The 18,496-nt window shown below is 44.9% G+C and overlaps 1 protein-coding gene across 4 annotated transcripts in view; it reads right to left on the minus strand.

Annotated features, from left to right (window-relative positions):
- The window catches only part of SCARB2 (scavenger receptor class B member 2), a 36,166-nt gene extending 23,106 nt beyond the window's left edge, over positions 1-13,060 (minus strand). For 3 of the 4 annotated variants that reach the window (XM_039540835.1, XM_039540834.1, XM_039540836.1), the window contains exons 1-3: positions 12,581-13,060; positions 6,600-6,757; positions 2,781-2,928 (exon numbers count right to left, since the gene is read on the minus strand). In XM_039540835.1, coding sequence (XP_039396769.1) covers positions 2,781-2,928; positions 6,600-6,757; positions 12,581-12,697 — 423 coding nt within the window. In that variant the 5' untranslated portion in view covers positions 12,698-13,060. Of the gene's footprint in view, positions 1-2,780; positions 2,929-6,599; positions 6,758-10,093; positions 10,160-12,580 lie in introns of those variants that run through there. The other variant, XM_039540837.1, reaches the window with a different exon arrangement.
- Positions 13,061-18,496: the final 5,436 nt, after the last annotated feature.

Below are 18,496 nucleotides of genomic sequence, written 5' to 3' on the forward strand. Positions count from 1 at the left end.
TAATGGACCCTGAATTTGGTAGGACCCTAATCATTGAGCACCCAACTCCACCACAACAAAACTGCTGCCTGAGCTTCTGCTGCTAGGAGTCACCCAAGTCCCCTGCCCTGTATTGTGAATTAGTGTCAAACCTAATGGAGTTACATTCTGGCACATGAGCTCAAAGTCCAACTGCTAATGCTAATGCAACTCACCTGAGGGTTGTTGGTTTTTTAGCTTTTTAGAGAAATCATCAGCTTCTACATAAAATAATTGATTTTTACATAAAAAACAAGGAGAAAACTTCAAAACCCTCAAATCTTATTTTTAACAGTACATTTTTTTAATGCCAAGCCCTTACCCATGTAATTTGCTTTTACCCAACTTCTTAACTGCAAACTGAACCATAAATAAAAACAAGTGACTGAGTTACAAGAGATTATTAGTATGGTTGAGTCTAAAAGTGTGATTTTTAGATTGCATGCCACTCTGTTAAATCTATTGCAGGTGGGTCAGGGAGACAGCACCCTTTGTCTCGAGTAGCTGACATTGAAAAAATGCTTAATTTTGCAGTCCTTACTCATGCAAAACTACTATTGAGGTCAACAGGAATTTTTGCCTGAGTATGCACTCTAGGACTGCACAAAATAGGGATTGGATAGCAGACTCACGCAGTATAAATTGTTTTAGAGCAGACCCCAAAGATCTGTTATGGCTGGTTTCAGCTAAGAGAAGCTGGCCATGACATTGTTTCATTAACATTGTTGTCACGCGTTAAATGTTCAGGTGCCCACACTGCAACTGAGCACCCCCTTACGTGCACACTGAGCAGTTCTAGGTGTGCAACTCAGCCTCATCTTCTTCAGCCCACCAGGTTAAGGATTGAAACAAGCCTTTGAATATGGCTCTGCACACAGCCACAAGATGGAGCTGGTGCCCGATCAAGCTGGGAGCCACAACTTATCATTTGTTGTTTGCAGGGTTGTACCCGTGATGGTCCCAGGATATTGGAGACAAGGTGGGTGAAGTAATATCTCGTATTGGACTGACTTCTGCTAGTGAGAGAGACAAGCTTTCGAGCTTAGGCGCGGTCTGCACTAGGAAATTAGGTCGGTATAACTGCATCGCTCAGGGATGTGAAAAATCCACACCCCATAGCAATGCAGTTACACCAACCTAATCCTTGGTGTAGACAGCACTAGATCTACAGAAGTTGATCCAATAAAAGATATTACTTCACCTACCTTGTCTCTCTAATGTCCTGGGACTAACATGGCTACAACAACACTGCACACAACAAATTATAAGTCGTGGCTCTTTGCAGAGCCATATTCTGTCTCTAGAAGTTTGTTTCCATCTCTAACCTGGTGGGGATTTTCCAGGCTGCACAACTCCCTACCTTACACTGTGATACCCCAGCAAGCCAGATTGCCTAACAGACCAGCACCTGCGCTTTGCTTTCTCTCCAAGGGCTATGACCAGAGTATTGCATGTTACCACAGAGCTCCTTCTAAGAAAGCACATTTATTCTTAAGGTAAAAGCATTACAGAGAAAACACATTAAAACCATAAAAGAACCTACACACATGCTGGAAAGCTTAGCAGAGGTCACCCCCAATTCAACCTAGGGCTCTGGTCAAAACCCACAACTGGGCTTTCCCTGTGATTACAAGTTCATCTGTCTTAGATCCAGAATGACAACTGAGACTGGGCCGATCAGCCGCTTCTTTATACAGCTTGTGCGTTTGATCTTGGCCTTCTGTAAGAGGCAATCAGCAGACAATGACCCTCTGCTCAGGCCATAGCTTCAAAAGGCTGTGGTTTTGCATAACCGGAGAAGGGGCATTAACCTTCCTATGGATTCCCCAGGAAATCCACTTAACATATATTGTCCGAAAAGTCCATACTTCTCTGGCACATTTTCAATAGTCTCTGGTATTCCCAGGTCTTGCATCTGTCACATCTCCTCCTTAGAGAGGTAACTTATATACAATCCTGGCCCACATTTATACATAATTTAAAATGTAATAAAATAAGGTCTTTCAAAGATATTACAGGAAATTGCCCTGTCACGGTGACAAGAAACAATATTCTTGTAACACATAACCTTTGGTCAAAAAAAGATTAAAATATTAACCACTGTATCTGGCTTTTGCCTATTTCTTTAGTATAAGTCCTGCCTTTATGGGTATAGCCAAGAGCTGTAGAACAGAGTCAGACAATGGACCTGATTCTGTTACCCTGCACCTTGTGCAGTCAATTATATCAGTGCAAAGTGGGTGTAAATCGCTACTACTGTGATCTGGGATCATTTTACATGTATTTGAACTGGTGGACATGACTACACAAAGTGCAGGGCGATGGAGAATCAGGCTCAGTTCCTTTAAGAGTATCTGAGGACTTCAGAGATCACATTCCTTTTTTTTAAATGGGGTAATGCATCCTTCAAAATGAGACAGCAGAGCCTATGAAAGGACCGAGAGTGGTATGGTCCAGTCGTCTGAGCAGAGGGTTGGGATCCAGGAATGCCGGATTTCCAATCTCTGTTCTGACACGGTCTGCCTCGATGGCCTTTTAACCTCTCTGCTGCCAGTTCCCCATTCATTAATGGGGATAATTCTTACCTATCTCAAGAAGTTGTCATAAAAAGAAATGAGCTGGAAATTAACAAAACGCTTTGAAGATGAGAAATACCATGCATATAAGTACAAGTTGTAGCCATGTGTCATTAATAGACACTTCTCAGTAGTATTTCAGCCACATGTCAGTAATATTCCAGCCATAAATACAACAGAACTCACCACTGCAGGAATATTTACTGTCCTGATCAGATCAACTTCAGGGTCTCCAACAGACTTCTCAGGTTCAAATACATAGGTCTTTGGGTTCACAGAAGAGACTCTGGTGTCATTGTCCAAAATATGAACATTCGCTCTTGGCCTGTACTCTCTGGGAGACAGAAAATGTGTCTCTTAAGGAAATTTGCAATGGTACAGATAATATTTATTGTGGCTACAGAACTCCTGCTTTAAGAGCATGAAGAGAAAGGGCGGGATTTTCGCAAGCACTCAGCCCTGGCCTAACTCTGCTCTCACTGAAGTCTGGATCCCTTTGGATCCAAAGGAGGAAGAGTTAGGTCAATGCTGAGCACTTTTTAAAATCCTGTTCACCCACCAATGTTCTTAATGCAATCTAGTGAGTTTACTTTTTTGCTTTATAAATGACAATGGGAAAAGAAGAAAGATTACAGCCCAAGACAACACAAAAAGATTTAAAGGCCCAATCTAAGGTTCTGCACATGAAATATGGATTGAAAACAACAGTTTTGCCTCTTCACTGTGGGCAAAATTCACACCACCTGTGCAGAAGGCCAGTGCAAGGTCTATGCTCCGCTTAAGCCTCATCACCCAGATCCAACTGACACCAACAGGGGAGTCTTTCCATTGACTTCAGTGCACTTTAGATCAGGTCCTATGGGCTTATGTGAGACAAGACTGTGGAAAAGGCCTTATGCTGCTCTCTGCACAGGGATGAATTTCACCCTAGGTTCTTGAATATGCCAAGCGAAACACCGGCCCCACTTAAGTCCACTGGATTTTTTCCACTGACTTCAGTGGGGCCAGGATTTCACCTCTACAATACTGTTTACCATCCCAAGCAGCAGATGTCCCAGGATTGCTCATAAACAAGCCTAATGCATAAGGGGTGGAATGCTGCCAGCTGATCTGATCAGAATTCCAGTTGTCAATGACTTTGAAATGCATGCCCCACCCTTTTACAAACGTCAGCAGCCACCATTTCACAAACAATATATATGATGTTCTGCGGTGCTGGCTCACCCAATCTCCAAATTAACTGTGCCTAGAACTGTTGCAAAACAAAAGCAGAAGAGACAGATATAAATGTCAGGTTACATGCTTTGCCAGCATTTCTTTATAGCTGTGTAAGAATTTGGTTACATCTCACTAACTCCACACCAGCTCCTGAGTTAAAAGAATCCTGTGCTGCTTTTTACAAGGGTTTCTTCCTGAGCAAACATGATCAAGGCTGTATTTCATACATTTCAACACCCATGTTCTATGCCAACTGCACAAGAATCTTCGGAAAGACAAGGTGGGTGAGGTCATATCTTTTATTGGATCAACATCTGTTGGTGAGAGAGACAAGCTTTCCAGCTTACACAGAGCTCTTGTTCAGGTCAAGAAGAGCTCTGTATAAGCTTGCCTCTCTCACCAATAGAAGTTGTTCCAATAAAAGATACGACTTCACCCACTTTGTCTCTCCAATATCCTGGGGGCGATACAGGTACAACAACAGTGCATACAAGAATCCTCAGAGCACTCTAATCTACACACATGAACATACAGCTATATTTGCATTTAATTTTTTTTCCCCCAAGAAACTGGTTCAACCTCTAAGCTGTTTAGAGAGATGCTTATGTTCCATGGAAAATATTCCAGTTAGAAACCAGCCATTCCCCCTGTCCCAAACGTTTATAAATGACAGATCCACCATACTTCAGCATCCTCACTATTTGGGAACATTTTGAGTTGGCAACACTTCCCATTTGACTTGGCAACAGACTACCATGGAAGCCAGGACTTGAATTGGAGGGGAGGGGGCAGAAGCAGCTCCCAATTTCTATGCCATAATCAGTCTGAGAAATCTCCCACTCCTAAAAGGCTTGGAGGAGAAAATAAAACTCACTCCTTAGGGTTCCAAGGGTTGAGTCTCAAAGATTAAAGAGGAAAATCTTCAATATGGCAAAACCTGACAAAATTAAAGAGCGTTTCCGAGCTCAGCAAGTTTGGACAGATGAGCAGGCTGCGCTTTACAATAAATTACTCCTTTGATCTCCAGCCCGTAAAACCACTAAATATGGTTTCAGGTGACTAGAGAGACATTCACTAATACTATTTTTGGCTCTAGCTAGATCTGAATTTTGCAACTTATGCCCATCTCTGCACTTACAACAGCCCTATTGAATGTCCCTGTGTTTACTGGGTTTGCAGCCTGTGAATCAAAAACATGATTTGTTTAAAGCTACGTCATCTATCCAGCATGCTGAGTTTATAAATAGCCCTTCAGTACTGTCCAGTCTTGTTTACGTCAGTCACAACACTGCTCTCCCCCTGCCCAATTTCAGAGCATGTCCACTGTCAAGCCAGCCTGCACTACCCCCCCCACACACAAAAAAACCCACACAAGTGCAGATTTAGTTTTAAGCATGATTTAAGTACTCATGTGTTTAAAGATAAGCATGCACTTCTGTGCTTTGCTGGCTTGTGGCCCGAGCAAGGAGCTTGATATTTCTCCTCCGTCCCAGTGGGAAGCAGCCTACAATGGCCCCCACGTGACACAGCCCTGGAAATGCCAATCAATCTGTTGGAAAATAGAACTTCGGCTTCCAGTGTTTCTGTATCAGACAGACCCTATCCTGTACAGGCAAGTCAGAGAGTGAATCATAAACCTTTGAAATGTGCAACCCGGCTTGCTCACGTCATACGCAAGTAACTGAGACTGAGCCTGCACCACCCAGCCCCGCCTCCTGCACACTGACTGCAAAATGACATGTCATGAGAGCGCTCTTGCCAGGGGATCTACACACCAGCTATTCATGCTGTGTTTCTCCACATGCATACGCCTGATCCACCAGCCACAGCACCATTCCTGATTCTCCGTCTTCCATCCCAACTGACTCTGGGGCCTTGGCAAAGACTGAATTCTCGCAGGACCCTTTCCCCAGTCAGAAGGTTTCCACCCAGTTCTACCTGCTGGCGTTCTGGCTTGTGCAGCCTCATAAATATGTTGGGGGGAGGGAATCACAGCCTGAGAAGGATGACAGGAAGGTGGCACCCAGGGATGTGTCATGGGTGCCAGGAGGTGGGGGACTCTGTGCCACTTCACATAGGGCCCTACAAAAACTAGAGCCCTGTTTATCTGTCTGACACACAGGAGAGCGCCTCTGATTAGCTGTAAGTGCCACACTCTGCCAGAACACTTCACACGGAGATGCTGCAGCAGTGGTTCCCAGCGGCATGGGTGTTGCATGAGCAAAGCTTCCAATGCACTGGGATGGGAGCCAGAAGGGCTGGAGGGAGACTATGTGGAAGGAACCAGATTGGCCACCGTGAGGAAATAAGGAAGGAGGAGAGGCAGAGACTGCAGGAGGGGAAAGGAAGATGAGAGAATAGCAGGAGAGGCAGTAAGAGAACGAGGATGCTGAGTTTGGAAGGAGAAAGGCAGAGGGAGAGAAATAACATGGGTAGGAAAGGCGTGTGCAAAGACCAATGTGGCTGTGAAACATTAACAAACCAGGCCCTCCCTTCAATTCTCGAGCATCCCTTCAAACACTAGGGGCCTGATTTCCTTTCACTCGATGGTCCCCAAACTGTGGGACAGAGGAACGTTCAGGGGGGCACAGAGGGGGCCGGAACAGACCCCACAGGGGGCAGAGAGGAAGCACCAAGCAGCCCCACTAGAACGTCCTGCCTCCCTTGAGTAAACTCTCCAGCACATAACATATCAACAGGGTTGGTTTTTTGCTAAGAAGCCTGTCATGGTTGCCCCAACCCTCCCAAGTTTTATTTTTGCAAATACAGTAAGTGATATAGACTTACCTGTAGGTGTACGGCCCTATTTCTTCCACCAAAGGGGTCTCTCCATTGACCACTTCTAGAGGGTTGACCACGTTAAAAAAGTAGAACTGCATGTAGACTGGTGGAGGAGGGTCTTCCCAGAGGTCAAAGGCTTCTGTGCCATTCTTTAGTACTGTTCCCTACACAATAAAAAAAAGAAATCACATGGTTGCTGGGCATTCTGTGAAGATTCGCTGTAGGAGAGAGAAGAAATGGACTCGTGAGTTGCCCTTGGACTGAAGCTGATGAGGCCCTGCAAATACTTCTCTATGGGCTTAACTTTAAGCACAAGTAGCCCCACTGAAATCAAACGTGTGCATTAGCCTTCGCAAAGCGGGGGCCTAGAGCTGCAGAAATTCTCATTCTATTTCCCTCAAATGTTTGTGTCTTAAATTCCATGGCATGTAGACTTACCAGCCAGAGCACAATGAACTATGTCCATGCCAGCCAATACTGGCTACTGAGGTACAGCAACGCCTGTGCCTCAGTGAGAGAACAGCTTCGCCCCCTCCATTTGGTTTTATTTGGGGCACAGAAATCTTTTAAATTATTACTGAAATAAAGGACCTTATTGTCCTCACATAGTCAGTCCCTCTTGAATACTACATTGGGCCAGATTCTGACACCCTTACTCACAATGAATTATCATTTAGGCCTGGATCCTCAAAGGTATTCAGACACCTACATAACTTTGAGGATCTGGGCCTTACTCCACAAGTGGTTTCTTCCAGCTAAGATGCTACCAAACCAGAGTCAGGGTATCAGAATCTTTCCCTATATTAATTCTGGGTGAAACGCACTCCTCCACACTTTTTAACCCCTTAGGCATTTCTCAGCCCCTCTGAAAATCAAGGCCTTAGACTGTAAATTCCTTGTTGCATTACCTTCAGTAAGATCAGGACTGGGACCATTATGCTTAAGTGGGGCATAGAGTGTTGCACAGAGGTGAATGTAACCGTCTGTATACATATAAATACAACTCCGAATTTACATAAACGGAGGGAGGTTTGTCTTTGACTGTCATCTTATTACAAGTCAGATGTAGTTATCCGGTAATGACACACTTTAAGCTTTATCCTGTTATAAATGACCAGGTATAACCTGACAGAATCCCACCAGTATGCACCCTGGGGTCCTGGGTTCTCTAATTCATAGAAACCTGGAGCAGGAGGCGGGGGAGCAGGAACAGAAACAGCTAGCTGCACTGGGGTTTTTCAAACCCTTTGTTTTTAGTTTTCTAACTGGAACAATTTCCGAAGACTGCATTGCACTTGTGAAAATAGGGACAAAGGATTAAGGGCCTTTAACAGGCTGGCAGTGTTTACATGGAACCTTCCCCTCTCACCCCAGAGATGTTGATCCTGCCAGGGAATGCTAAATTCAATGGGTTCTGCTGACTCACGGAAGCAAGTGGATTTCTATCCTCTGTGAATATAGAGGAGATGGGAGCAGACATCTAGAGATGGAAGATGTAGAGTCTGGGGCAAACAGCCCTGAGACAGGCACCCTAGGAGTGCTCAGACTAGGAGAGAAGCTGAGCTTTGTCTTATCGTTAATTTCTTTGCTAATAAACCCAACTCCAGCAAAGGGATGAAGTTTTGACTCAGCTGCGTGTGAAATTTGTTTTAGGCATGAGCACTTAGTCTCAGGCTCCAATCCTGCAAGTTACTGAGGGTCCTCACATTTATGTGGACCAGGACTTAACAGCTGTTTTAGCAAAATCCCTGGCTGGGCCTGGGTTCCTTTCCCACTCCCGTTAAAGATTTTCCTAACAAAAAAATGAGAACACAAATGCACACAAATCCATCTGCTATCAGCTCATCTTGTATTATATAGAAGTCTATATAAGAATGTCCATAAATCCCTGTTATTGTAGAATCATTTAACTATTGTATTGGCAATTCATCGATAATTGTGGGGTCAGGGTCTGAATGCCACCTTTTTACATTTCCTCCAGAAACATGATATACAAGTCTCATTCCAAACGTGCTCATTTTGTTTTGAAAATGACATTACAGCTATGATGCAGCAGTGCTATAAAAAGGGAAACTAAATCAATATTGGGGAAAACAGTTTCAGCTCCACTGAAGTCAATTCAGGGATAATTCTGACTCGCTACATTAAACTGTTTAAGGAAAAGCACAGAGAAAACCATATTTTCAATGCTACATCACCAGGAGGCAGAAGAGGGGGAAATAATCTGCAACTAAATGGATCACATCTCCCTTTGCTCCTTTTATTTTTCTGGGAAAACACATTAAATACTGTAAACACAAGCTCAAAAGCAGAAAGGCCTGAAGAACTGCCAATTATTGGTTAGTGCTTATAGGATCTTAATTTCATTAACACAACTTGTTTCTCGGACGCATTCTGGGTATCCCAGCCTCAGTTTCTGTTTCCTTTCCACTTACATTTTTATTTTTGAGTGGTTAGATTGATAGAATGAGCTTGGGATGGCTCCAATATTTCTGAGTGGGAAAGCAAGCTGGCCCAGATCCCCAAAGAATTTGGGCACCTAACTCCCACTGACATGTAAGACAAAGGATTAAGGCCCTGTAACAGGCTGGCAGTGTTTGCATGGAACACCCCTCCACTGAGAGATGGTGGTCTTGCAAAGGAATGCTAAATTAAATGGGTTCTGCTGATTCACCAAAGCGAGTGGATTTCTATTCTCTGTGGATAGAGAGGAGGTGGGAGTGGACATCTAGAGATGGAGGATGTGGAGTCTGTGGCAAACAGCCCTGAGATAGGATATCTGGCCCATCATGTCATGTAACACACCACATCATAATCATAGTAATACACAGGAGTTACAGAGTGCTTTTCATAAAAGGATTTCAAATAATGTATTCTGAATATGCCACATGTATTACAGAAAAATTATTTTAGAAATGTTCTGCGGAGTTATTTTTTAATTCCATGGGGACACCCCGTATTTCTGACATCCTGTTTCCTGTAGGTCCTGATGTCTTAGGCCCTGATCCTGCAACTCATTCCACGCAGGTGGACTCCTGCACCCATGCAGAGCCCCACTGATCCTTCCTTAGAATTCATGCTAGTGGAGTAAATATTCATTGTTTCCCCACAAGCACGCCAAAGATCCTAAGAAGTTGTAACACCTGGGAATAGTTATGTTCCCTCCTGCAAGGTTTCATTCTGATTTTTCAAGATGCCCACACTCCTGGATTGAGTACAACTGAACAGCAGAGTAAACTTCTTCAACCACTCTGAGTAGGACTCCTTGACTCGAGTCTAGGTATATTTTCCCCATCTCCTTGGGAACACTTACTTCTAAAGTAACATTTAAACTGGTCATTCAGTCTTATACGCCTGCATGTTATCTGCACTGACCATAGTGATCCACAGCTTCCTCACCCCCAGGCTAGACTACAGCCATTGTGATTGTCCTAGGTCTGGCCATTCCTCCTACTACACAATTCAGACTGATGAGAGCCCATCATAGCATATAATCATACCTGGCTGCAATTCCAGTTTTGCTGTAAGGCCCTCAATGGATTAGGGTTCATCTGTCACAAAAACAGCCTCTCCCTCTGCAACCTACCTCAGCGGCTGTGAGCAGATGGAGTTGTTGCAGCTGCCGGAGACCAGAATAAAACTCTTGAGAGCTTGGAGCTGAGGGATTTTGGCACAGACTCTGAATTGTGGAACTCCCCCATCAGGGATTGGGGAAAGCCCAAATCTTGCCACATTTCAAATGCAATGCAAGATTCATCTGTTTGCACATGATGTCCTAAAATATCACTGACTACATCATATAGCCAGATGCTTTTTCCCTAGCGTGCAAACAAGTATGAACAACCCCACTAAGTAAACAGCAGAGTCAATGGAGTGATAGCGAGCACAATCTTTTGGGGCTTTTCTTTGGTTTCTGCATGTGGCACCTGGATCCGACTAGGAGGGGTGCATTAGATAAGCGTAGAGAGAGTACCTGACCCTGCATAGCGCAGGTGCGTATAAGTAAAAAGTGATGAGCAGGAGGAGCACAAGGGAACCCAATCCAACAGTAGCGAGAGCACCATTGCACCAGTACTAATTTATTCTTACCTAATAGCAGGAGGAAGGCCAAAGAAGAGAGTGTAGCTAAGGGCTTCACCAGCATGAGGCCGCAGACACTCCCATTCTCCATCCCAAGCTCTGTCGTACCTCACACCCTCTGAAGTCAGAGTGAGCATAGATACAGTGGTGGTGCAACCAACCTCTACTTAGTGCAAAGGAATACAGTCATAATTTTCAAAAGTTCCTACATGACTTAGATCCTCAATTCTCACTGAAAGTCAATGGGACTTAGGTGCACCAGTCACTCAGGTGCTTTTGAAAATTTGAAACTTTACTTGTGCCTAAGCTTACCTTCCACTCACAGTTTCACTTGCACTCTTTGCTGTGTGCTGCACAAGGACTAGCAGGATCAAGGCCAGATTTTCTCCTCCTTCCTCCCCACCATTAACCCTTTATGCTAGGAGACTATGGCCTGGTCTACACACAAAGTAGCACTGTTTTTGTGTGATTCTTATACCAGTGCAACTTTGCATGTGATCTCTCCTATATCAGTTTCAACCTGTCTTATATCCATTTAATTTGCATTGGTAAATTTACAGGGTCAAGCTAAACTCAGAGAATCTGTTTTAAACAGACTGAAGAGAGTTCTCACCCACAGGTAGCACAGGTTTAACTAAACTGATTTAAGTTAAACCAGTGCAGTTTCTGCGTTAAGACAAGCCCTTTGTCAACACCACTAACAACAGTACCCCGCAGTGCTTGGCAGCCTGGGCTGAGCTTCAGAAGTCCTGGTTTCTAATCCCTGCTCTGCCACTGCTGTATGGACATGGCCAAATCATTTAATCTTTCTGCACCTCAGCCTCCCCATCTGAAAAGTGGGGACGAGGACACCCACCCTGCTTTGTGATCTAGAATTGAATAGCACTGTATAACCAAATATTATTAATGATTAGCATGAAGAGTGTGCACTTACTGTTAGAGCTGATATCAGTAAATAATGATTCCTACTATAACCATTTTTTAAAAGTAACCATTAATGCTAATCGAATTGACCCATCTTGACTCCAGGCTAGAAACTCTGGACAACAACCATTCAGAAATAAAGGGCAGATAGGAGGGGAGAACAAATGGCTTTTAAAAAAAACTATGCTAAATAACACCCAGGAATTAATTTTTAATGCTTTTTAACATTGATAATCACATGTTGTTATAAGATTTAAAAATACTGAATATTTTTTAATGATTTGCCATGGCGATCCTAGCCTGACAACAAATAAAGCATTGATCCATACAAACGTCAGGAAAAGTTGAGAGAAATTTATCAGCAAACATGAAGAGAGAATTATTCAAGATAAATGTCACTAGGACCATATAAGAGGAACTGTAAGATAGCAGGTACTTAAAGCTTTATATGCTTTTCACCACTTACTTACTGCTGCTTTGGAATGTGTCCCTTAATTAAAGTCATTACAGCTACTTGCATCTGATTACATTTTACACTATTTTAAAATCACACATCTCACATATTTAGGCTTCCCCGGGGAGGGGGAGGCTTATTAACACAGGGTGGTTTTGGTTTTTTTAAAGGCAGCCCTTGCAGTCTCAAAGGATTTTTTTGCTGCATTTCAACAGCACATTTAAAATCAGCCTGATTGAAAATACATTTATTCTGAGCTTTCTCATTGCAGCTCAGGGGCAAGCTCTCCAGATCTCACCCAGAGCCTGATTTCATGGCACCGCTCCCCACCCTACCCGGACTCCAGGGATGCTTTGCCTAGGATTACCCAGGCCTCGAGGGAAGCCACCAGGCTCCATCCCCGGCCTCTCCCCTGCGCCCCTCGCTAGATTTAGAGCCAGCAAAGGCCGCCTGCCTCTTGCAAAGGAGACTCGCAGCGAAGCCTCCCCCGGCCCTGCCTGGCTCGAGGAGGGGTGCGGGGGGCTCTCACCTCTTTCACCTGCAGGTCCACCGCTCTCTGGAGGACGTGGGCCACCAGCAGCGAGACGCTGGCGATGAGCAGGGTCACGGACAGGATCCCCACCGCGGAGAGGCAGCACTTCCTCATGGCGGGGGGCGCCCGGCGGCCGCGCACACACACGCACAGAGCCCGCACTGCCGCTGGGGAGCCGGAGCCGAGCCTGCCCCAGCCGCTCTCCGCCTACGCCAGCGCGCCGGCGGCCTGAGGCGGTGCCGCTCGGCCGGGCACCGAGGCGCCGCCCGCCGGGGGAGCGCAGCGCTGCTGCGGCTGCCCGGGGAGGGATGCGGCGAGTTTCGGTTTCCTGGGCAATCGAGCGGCACCGGGGGCGGGGGAGAGCGCAGGGCAGTGGCGCGGCGGCTGGTCAGTGCTGAGGCCGCTGCAGCCAGGCCCTAGTCCCGCCTTTCCCCACCAGGGTGATGAGACAGCAAGTGTGGAAACCCGGGACAGGGGTGTGGGGGGAATAGGCGCCTGTATAAGAAAAAGCCCCAAATATCAGGACTGTCCCTATAAAATCGGGACCGCTGGTTAACCTATGCCCAGCCCGTGGCCTCCCCTCTGCAGCATTGTCCCACTAGGGTGACCAGATGTCCCAATTTTATAGGGACAGTCCCAATTTTGGGGGCTTTTTTTTTAAATATAGACACCTATTATCCCCACCATCCCCCTGTCCTGATTTTTCACACTTGCTGTTTCCTCCCCCCACCCCGTCCCACAGACTTAATGTTTCATGCCCACAGGGTGACCAGATTGCAACTGTGAAAAAAACGGGACAGGTGGTGGGGGATAATAGGGGCCTATATAAGAAAAAGACCCCAAAATGGGACATCTGGTCACCCTAAATGCCCAGTTTGGAAGAGTCTTGCCTCTCCCTCTGAAGCAGCTGGGGCTGGCCACTGGATGAGCTGGATTTCTGATCTGGACCTGGCTGGCCATTCCCATCTGTTTTTCTGCAGGTTGTATTTATATAGCAATCAGCTCATTGCATCTGTGGGTTCACGTATGGAGACTGGTTTTTCTAGTGCTGGGAGAGCCAGTTTGGCAGGATGAGATAGTTTGAGGGAATAACAGCAACAGAACATGAAATACAATCAAATGGAGAGAGACAAAAATGCACTGGGATGGCTCTGGGCAGGCGGGATCTCTCTGAAGATTCCTTTTCATTTGACTTACTTGGGACTGAGTGAGTATGACAGTGTCAGTACAGTACCCACACGGAGCACAGGTGGGACATGAAGAGCTTGAGAACTGTAAGCTATTCTACGGAGCTGGTCCACATTACACAGTTAGAACAGCTTAACTACATCACTAAGGGCTGTGAAAAATTTCACGCCCTATGTGATATAATTAAGCTGATCTAAGCCCTGGTCTAGACACCTCTTGAACAGAAGAATTATTTCCTTGACCTAGCTACCGCCTCTTGGAGAGGTGGATTTACTACAACGGGAGAACCCCTTCTGATCCTGTAGGAAGTGTCTACACTATAGCTATGCCACTGTAGCATTTCTAGTGTAGACATATCCTCAGACTTGACCTGGTTGGCTGCTTGATTATAGGCCATCTGCACAGGTGTGCCCTTGGGTCATGGAGATTCTGATTCAGATGAGCATTGTTTGAAGCTCTTTGCTTCAGAGAAATGCTAAGCAGCAAGATAGTCATTGTGGCTTTAGAGCAGGGGTTGGCAACCTTTCAGAAGTGGTGTGCCAAGTCTTCATTTATTCACCCTAATTTAAGGTTTTGCATGCCAGTAATACATTTAAACATTTTTAGAAGGTCTTTTTCTATAAGTCTATAATATATAACTAAGCTATTGTTGTATGTAAAGTAAATAAGGGTTTTAAAATGTTTAAGAAGCTTCATTTAAAAGTTTCACCAGTGAACAAGTGGAACAACAACGATATCCCAGATGGGAGAGCAGAAGGGGGGAAAAACCCATTGTCATAGGATCAACACACACACACAAATTGCCTCAAAACTGAATTAACCTTCACGTGTCATTATTTTGTAGAGAGCAAATTCTGCCATAATTCAGTGAAAATCAGCTTGCGCTAATATAGTTGAACTGTTCATGAAAAATAAACAGACCAATGCACTATTGAGAGATTTCTCCTTTGAAGGCCCTCAGCTGAGGAGTGTTGCTCTAGCGTCCCTCAGTAATCACCTCCAGGGCACCTCTTGCAGAGGGTAAGGAGCCCTGTGAAAGCAAAGGCTCCCTCTCCTCAGCAGTGCCTACTGATCTAGCTGTCTCCCATTATGGCCCCTGTGCAGGGGTGGCTCTAGGTATTTTGCTGCCCGAAGCACGGCAGGCAGGCTGCCTTCGGCGGCGCACCTGCGGGAGGTCCTCTGGTTCTGCAGCTTTGGCATACCTGCTGCCGAATTGCCGCCAAAATCGCAAGACTGGTGGACCTCGTGCAGGCAAGCCACCGAAGGCAGCCTGCCTGCCCCCCTCACAGCGACCAGCAGGGTGCCCCCTGCGGCTTGCCGCTCCAGGCACGCGCTTGGCGTGCTGGTGCCTGGAGCTGCCCCTGCCCCTGTGATTTCCAAGGGGAAAGTGAGTCCTGTAAATGAAGAGGACTCCTTTCCTGTAGCAGGGAACAATGGCGCTAGCAGCACTAGTTTTCCAACCACAAGATGCAAAAATCACAAGTCAGGCCTCCAAAAGAAATAATAAATAAAAATCATGAGATTTAAAAAACAAGAAGTTTTGTTTTGCTTGCCTTCTGGATTTTGAGCCTTTGGGGTTCACATTCCAAGCTTTTCTCTACAACCATGTGGGCTTTTTCTTTTAAATTACTAATGTTGCACCCTCCTTCATTGCAGCAGATGGAATATTTTTGTGGTATGCATTTTTCTGCTTCTTAAAAGATACTAAACCACATTCAACATGTATGGGGAAATTGGAACAACCAAGTTATAATTAATGTAGTTTACTCCCTGAAGTAAAAAAGTGTAAGATTTTACCATCAACCTTGTTTAATTTAGTGTAAGCTTATTAGATTTCAGTTGGGGGGGGGGGGGAATTAAATTCTGTTTTCTTATAATGGCTCCAAAATGCAACAACAGAATAAATCATTGGAATATCTTTTTGAAGGCCAGCTCAAGTATAACAAGGAAAGGAAACTCTCATGAGTTCAACCACTGGAATTACAAATTCTCCCCTATACCATATTGTATTATCTCTTGGGGATTCTTCAAGAACAGATGCCTCTTTAGAGATTGTATTAAACACAGTTTTAATGGCCTTTGAAGCAATGCAGCAGAAGTTTGTTTCCAAACTAGAAACCTTTGTTTTTCAAAGGGCTGTTTTTCCTCACACTTAAACTGGTTTCACATCAGCTAATTCCATTGTTTTAGGGGGAATTACTCCTAGGGTGACCAGACAGCAAATGTGAAAAATTGGGGTGGAGGGTAATAGGAGCCTATATAAGAAAAAGACCCAAAAAACAGGACTGTCCCTGTAAAATCGGGACATCTGGTCACCCTAGTTACTCCTGATTCACACTAGTGTAAGGGCTTGTCTCCATGGTGTGTTAGTGAAGAGCAAGCCAGGATGTGACTCTACATTGCACAGGTTTGCCACATGCTAACTGATTGCACTAAAAGTTGTATAGTGCACTTTGACATACTCCCATTTCAAACAGCAGGGAACTTTTAGTAAGCAGGAGTAGGGTCTACATGGCCAGTTAGTGTGTGGCAAGCTAATGCACTGTGGATTCATATTCTGGCTTCCTGCACACTAACTCGCCGTTGTAGACAAGCCTTGGGTGAGAAGAGAATCAGTCCCTAGTCTCTAAATCAAAGACAAAATTGGAGAAAAAAAAATCTGAATCTTGTAGCTAAATGCAATGTTCTCCTGTGAAATCTGATGTTCATAGTGGTGAAGCTTTTTGTATTAATACAATTAAAGAAAATGCTGTTTTATCTGAACATTAGAAACAATGAGAATCAATAGAAAGGCAGGGACACTGAGGCAGTCGGAGTTCTGGAGGGTAACAGCACATTTGAAATGGAAATTGGAATCTGAGATTTGATTGAATCACTTAAGACTAAATTTGATTTATTACTGCAAAGAAATAAAACTCCCTTGAAGCTAATGAAAGTTGGACACATGCTTGAGGATTTGTGGGATCAATCCTTGAAAGGCTTTTTTGTGCAGTCTTGTTTGTGCTAGTCTTTTTCTCATTCATAAAGATCTATCCATAGAGAGTATACCTGTACGATTTGGCCATACAGATTTTCTAGATTCTTTAATGAAGTCTTAGTTTGGTGAAAGTTATTTCACCTTTAAAAATAAATATGAAGCGGCTCACTGTTGATTATACTTTTAAAGTACATAATTAACAAAATTTCTACACTTGAAGTACAGTGTGGGAAGACAGTGGGTGCAATACTAGATCAATGTGTCATAATATGTTGTAATCTCAGAACAAGCAGAGACTTATCTTCCTTTCAGCGTGACATTGCCAATGGGAAAAGGCATGATAGCCCTGATTCAGCAAAACATTTAAACACATGCTTAACCGAAACAATCCTGCTATCTTTCCCTTCATCCCCTCCCACTTCTCCCCTACCCTGCCACCCTCGCCCCTGGCCCTGGCCTTCTCACCCACTTCCCTTCAATATCCTCTCTCCCTTCCTTTGTCTTTCTGTTTAGCTAACACCTCCCAGCAAAATACCATCCCACAAATCCTAAAAAAATTCTGGCACTAGCATGATGTTTGCAAACTGTACCTCTATTCTCTCTGTTTGTATGGTACGTTCCTTTGTCTATTTAGATTGTAAGCTCTATGGAGGCAGGGACTGTCTATTACTCTGTATTTGTATAGTGCTTAGCACAATTGGGGATTGGTGCCTAAGCGCTACCAAAATAAACATAATAAATAATAATAATCTCATCCCTCCTCAGCAAAACACTTTGCTGCACTGGGGCCTCACTGAGTAACTAATGGTGGTGATAGTGTCACTCTCTCAGGCAAAATGAGCCAATATCCAAGTGCAGATAGGCCCTTCTATGCATGAATCTCACTCCCTATGCACAAAAAGGTGCTTAGCCATCTCTAGGGCAGTGTCCTCTGTATTGTAGCCTGTGGTGGGCTCTCTGCAGGGTTGGGATCTGCATGAGGGAGGAGACTGGGGAGACTTAGGGTGGGGAACAGGACGAGTGTGGATGCACATCATCCTCCACTTCAGTCCCATTGAGATTTCCCAGAAAAGGCCAGATAGCAAGCGGCTGTAATACCTTTTCTGCAGAGCCCCACCCACAGGGCGATACCCCTTTAAGTAGGGGTCCTGCAGGCAACTGTTGCCAGTGGGAGTCCATGGTAGTGTGGCTCTGATGTCTCCATGCTGCTAGGGAGGAGGGACATAGAATCAGTGGGTAGGCATGGAGCCTCCACACAGAGGCCTGTCCTCCTGCGCAACCTCTGTATCCACACAGGTTTCTGAGGCTCCTCCAAGTTTGGAGGTAGAACCTGTGGCTTATCATCTGAAGTGCAATCCTCATGCCCCCAAGTGGAAGCATTTGGGGGGAAAGGGTGTCCATTATCTCAAAGTGCTTTCCACACTCTGAAGCAATCCAAGAACCCCTGTGCATGCTAAGCTAAACCAGGGATGGAATCCTCCCCTCAGATGCAGGGAAGATCTTTGAGAAGCAAGGATCAAAAATTATGACTTACCTAAGCTAGAGATGCAGCTTCTATGAATTGACCCCAACAGATCGTCAAAAGGGCGTGTGTCAAGCAGGGAATCTAGTAAAGAGGTAAATTACCAAGCAAGTCAGTGGCAGAGCCAGAAAAGTAGTCAGGAATCCTGACTCTGAGGCCTCTGCTCTAATCATAAAGCAACCCCTTTCCATTGTAAATGTTTTATGTATGTTTTAACAAATGAAGG

Source organism: Mauremys reevesii, linkage group 5, assembly GCF_016161935.1.
Source record: "Mauremys reevesii isolate NIE-2019 linkage group 5, ASM1616193v1, whole genome shotgun sequence".
Lineage (NCBI taxonomy): Eukaryota > Metazoa > Chordata > Testudines > Geoemydidae > Mauremys > Mauremys reevesii.